Source organism: Arachis stenosperma, chromosome 6 (assembly GCF_014773155.1).
Source record: "Arachis stenosperma cultivar V10309 chromosome 6, arast.V10309.gnm1.PFL2, whole genome shotgun sequence".
Lineage (NCBI taxonomy): Eukaryota > Viridiplantae > Streptophyta > Magnoliopsida > Fabales > Fabaceae > Arachis > Arachis stenosperma.
The window spans coordinates 77,172,787-77,177,629 of record NC_080382.1 but is presented as its reverse complement, the minus strand read 5'-3'; the positions used below and the strand labels follow the sequence as shown (position 1 = coordinate 77,177,629).

The 4,843-nt window shown below is 42.7% G+C and overlaps 2 protein-coding genes across 2 annotated transcripts; both read right to left on the bottom strand.

The window, feature by feature from the left end:
* Nucleotides 1-387: 387 nt before the first annotated feature.
* Nucleotides 388-849, bottom strand: LOC130934217 (uncharacterized). The gene has a single exon (XM_057863803.1). It carries the CDS (start codon nucleotides 847-849, stop codon nucleotides 388-390), a length of 462 nt encoding a protein of 153 aa, XP_057719786.1.
* Nucleotides 850-3,462: 2,613 nt separating this feature from the next.
* LOC130934216 (uncharacterized) lies at nucleotides 3,463-4,002 on the bottom strand. The gene has a single exon (XM_057863802.1). The coding sequence runs from the start codon at nucleotides 4,000-4,002 to the stop codon at nucleotides 3,463-3,465; it is 540 nt and encodes a 179-aa protein (XP_057719785.1).
* Between the last annotated feature and the right edge of the window lie 841 nt (nucleotides 4,003-4,843).

Genomic DNA, 4,843 nt, shown 5'->3' with positions numbered 1-4,843 from the left:
ATTGCTGGAAAGCTCTGGATGTCTACTTTCCAACGCGGTTGAGAGCGCGCCATTTGGGGTTCTGTAGCTCCATAAAATCCATTTCGAGTGCAGGGAGGTCAGATTCCAACAGCATCAGTAGTCCTTTTGTTAGCCTTTTTCAGAGTTTTGCTCAAGTCCCTCAATTTCAGCCAGAAATTACCTGAAATTACAGAAAAACACACAAACTCATAGTAAAGTCCAGAAATGTGAATTTAACATAAAAACTAATGAAAACATCCCTAAAAGTAGCTTGAACTTACTAGAAACTACCTAAAAACAATGCCAAAAAGCGTATAAATTATCCGCTCATTAGTTGCCTCCCAACAAAGCCCTCTTTTATCGTCGCTAGCTCGACGGGTCCTTACTTCACTTGAGATGATATTTTACTCTGGGGTTTTCCCCCATGTTGCCCAGATAATGCTTGAGTCTTTGTCCATTCACTGTAAAAGTCCTCTCTGACCTTTCATCCATGATTTCGATGTGTCCATATGGTGAGACTTTTGTGACAATGAAAGGCCCGGACCACCTCGCTTTGAGTTTTCCTGGGAATAATCTCAATTTGGAATTGTAGAGGAGTACTTGCTGCCCCTTTTCGAAATCCCTGGGTGCAAGATGCAGGTCATGTCTCCTCTTTGCCTTCTCTTTATATATCTTAGTATTTTCATAGGCTTGTGACCTGAATTCCTCCATCTCTTGCAGTTGCAAGATCCTCTTTGCACCAGCAGCAATGCTGTCAAAGTTTAGTATCTTGATGGCCCAGAGAGCTTTTTGTTCCAATTCTAGTGGTAAATGGCAAGCTTTCCCATAAACCAGTTGATATGGGGACATTCCCAGTGGTGTTTTGAATGCTGTCCTGTATGCCCAAAGAGCATCATCCAGCTTCTTTACCCAATCTTTTCTTGATGCACCCACAGTCTTTTCCAGAATTCTCTTTAGCTCTCTGTTGGATATCTCTGTTTGTCCACTTGTTTGGGGATGGTAAGGTGTGGCTACCTTGTGTTTCACCCCATATCGTAGGAGAAAAGCCTCTAGTGGTTTGTTACAAAAATGGCTCCCTCCATTACTGATGAGGGCTCTTGGGACTCCGAACCAGATGAAGATATTCTTCCTGAGGAAGTTCATGACCACTTTGTTGTCATTTGTTGGGGTTGCAATGGCCTCTACCTATTTGGACATATAATCCACTGCTACCAAGATGTACTTGTTTGCATATGAGGTTGGGAATGGTCCATTGAAATCTATTCCCCACACATCAAATACTTCTAGTTCCAAAATGAAATTCTGTGGCATGGCATTTCTTTTGGGCAAGTTCCCAGATCTTTGGCATTCATTGCAGCTCCTTACCAGTTCTTTGGCATCCTTGAAAAGGGTGGGCCAAAAGAATCCACTTTGTAACACCTTTGCTGCAGTCCTGTCCCCTCCAAAGTGGCCTCCGTAGCATGAGCCGTGGCAATTCCATAGTACCTCTCGTCCTTCCTCTTCTGAGACACATCTTCTAAGGATTCCATCTGAACACTTCTTGAAGAGATAAGGCTCGTCCCATACAAAGTATTTTGCATCATTCATGAGCTTCCTCTTTTGATGTTTATTGATCCCTGGAGGTAGAGCCCCAGTTGCCTTGAAGTTGGCAATGTCTGCAAACCATGGGGCTTTGTGCACTGTCATTAACTGCTCATCAGGGAAGAGCTCGTTCACACTCATATCATGTGTTCCTCCTTCCTCATGAGGAATCCTGGATAGGTGATCTGCCACCTTGTTCTCCACTCCCTTCTTGTCTCTGATTTCAATATCAAACTCCTGCAATAATAAGATCCATCTTATTAGTCTTGGTTTTGATTATTGCTTGGCAAATAAATATTTAAGTGCTGTGTGATCTGTAAAAACAATGATTTTAGCACCAATGAGGTACAATCTAAACTTGTCAAATGCAAAAACTATGGCTAGCAATTCCTTTTCAGTAGTGGTATAATTTCTTTGAGCATCATTGAGGACCTTGCTAGCATAGTATATTACATGGACTAAGTTATTTTTCCTCTGCCCTAACACTGCCCCTACTGCAAAGTCAGATGCATCACACACCAATTCAAAGGGTAAGTTCCAATCAGGTGGGGAGATGATAGGGGCAGAGGACAATCTTTCTTTCAAATGCTCGAATGCCAACATGCAGGTTTCATCGAAGATGAATGGTGTATCTGATACAAGGAGATTACTCAAGGGCTTAGCTATTTTTGAAAAATCTTTAATAAATCTTCTGTAAAAGCCAGCATGCCCTAGAAAGCTTCTAATTGCCTTGACATCACTGGGTGGAGGAAGCTTTTCAATAAGTTCCACTTTAGCCCTGTCCACTTCGATTCCTTGGTTAGAAATCTTATGGCCAAGAACTATTCCTCCTGTCACCATAAAGTGACATTTCTCCCAGTTCAAGACCAAATTGTTCTCTTGGCATCTTTTCAATACCAAGGCTAGGTGATTCAAGCAACTAGTAAAAGAGTCTCCGAATACCGAGAAATCATCCATAAAAACTTCAATGAATTTCTCTATCATATCTGAGAAGATAGAAAGCATGCAGCGTTGGAAAGTCGCAGGTGCATTACATACCCCAAATGGCATGCGCTTGTAGGCAAACACTCCATATGGACAGGTAAATGAAGTTTTCTCTTGGTCTCTAGGATCAACCACTATTTAGTTATATCCTGAATAACCATCAAGAAAACAGTAATAAGCATGTCCTGCGAGTCTTTCCAACATCTGATCCATGAATGAGAGAGGGAAATGATCCTTTCGTGTAGCTTCATTGAGTTTCCAATAGTCAATGCACATCCGCCATCCTGTGACGGTCCTTGTAGGTATCAGTTCGTTCCTCTCATTGGGAACCACAGTGATTCCTCCCTTCTTGGGCACAACATGCACGGGGCTGACCCAAGGGCTGTCTAAGATCGGGTAGATTACTCCTCCTTGCCAAAGCTTCATAACCTCTTTCTGTACCACTTCCTTCATGATTGGGTTCAGCCTTCTTTGGGATTGAATGGATGGTTTTGCATCATCTTCCAACAGTATTTTATGCATGCATATAGCTGAACTGATTCCCTTCAGGTCAGCAAGGGTCCATCCGATGGCATCCTTATGCTCCAGCAGCACCTTGAGTAGTTTATCCTCTTGATCTTGGCTGAGGCATGAGCTTATGATCACTGGGTTGTTCTTATTTTCTCCTAGGTATGCATATTTGAGAGTGGGTGGCAATGCTTTGAGTTCAACCTTGGGTGCCTCTGACTTTTCAGTCTCTTCCTTTGGTGCATCTTGAACATGACTCTCTGCTGTTGCAACATCCTCACTTGATATATACTCCTCCTCCATTGATCTCTCGGGCTCTTCATGCTCTTCTTCTTCAAAACACTCCTACACTTCTTCTTCAAGTGCGTCTAACCTCATGCATTCCCCCAATTATTTTGGTGGGTAACTCATGGCCTTGAACACATTGAATGTCATCTTTTCATTGTGTAATCTCAAGGTAAGATCACCCTTTTGGACATCAATGATAGCTCCAGCAGTGGCCAAGAACGACCTTCCCAGAATAATGGAGGTCTTGGCATCCTCCTGCATGTCCAACACTACAAAATCTGCCGGGAATATGAAGTCTCCTACTTTCACCAACAAATCCTCTACTATGCCATGAGGGAACTTGAACGATCGGTCTGCCAGTTGTAAGGCCATTTTTGTTGGTTTAGCCTCCTCGATTTTCATCTTCCTTATCATTGCTACTGACATCAAATTGATGCTGGCTCCTAAGTCACAAAGGGCCTTCTCTACTGTGATTTCCCCTATGATACAAGGGATCTGAAAGCTCCCAGGATCCTTCAACTTCTGGGGTAGTTTGTGCTGGATGATAGCACTACATTCTTTGGTTAGTATCACAGTCTCATTGTTCTTCCAGCTTCTCTTCTTAGTCATCAGCTCCTTCAGGAACTTCGCATAGAGTGGCATTTGTTCTATTGCTTCAGCAAAGGGTATGTTGATTTGTAGTTTCTTGAAGATTTCCAAGAATCTCATGAACTGGTTATCATCTTCCTTTTTCTTCAACTTCTGAGGATATGGAGCTCTTGAGATGTTCAGTTTTGGCATCCCTTTTTCTTTTTGTGGACTTGAAGTGGGAGTTTGAACTCCATCTTGCTCTTCTCCCTTTACATTTGAGCCTTCTTCTTGTGGTTTTTGGGAGTGTTCCTTAAGTTCCTTCCCACTCCTAAGTGTTATAGCTTGACACTCCTCCTCTTTGCTTGAATTGTTATCATTGCAAAGGTTGTGGTTAGAATGCTGCTTGAATAGATAACCAATTTGTGTCTCCAGTTTCTTGATGGCAGCATTTTGATTATGCATGTTTGACTGCACTTCCTCTCGAAATACTTTACTGTTTTAGACGTCTTTGCATACTCCCTCAAGTAAGGTTTCAAGCTTAGAGAGTCTGTCATCAATTGATGGTGGATTGGGAGTAGAGGTGCTGTTTTGGTTTTGATATGGGTGTTGTTCATACCCTGACCGAGCTCCTCCAACTCGGCAAAATCCATGAAAGGTCCGACCTCGTCCCAAGGCCCACGCCTGAGGTCGGACCTCGGACAATAAAACTAAGAAGGCCCATCAAAAGGAACGCAGCCCAAAACCTAAAGGCCGAAAAGGCCTAGGAAAGGCGGTTCCACAAAGATAGAGGTAAAACTCCCAAAAGATAAGATAAGATAAGAATATCTTATCCAGGGAAGATCACGACCAACTACTATAAATACACTGGAGCACCCAGGTATGGCATTCATTCCACATTCTACACATATCTGCT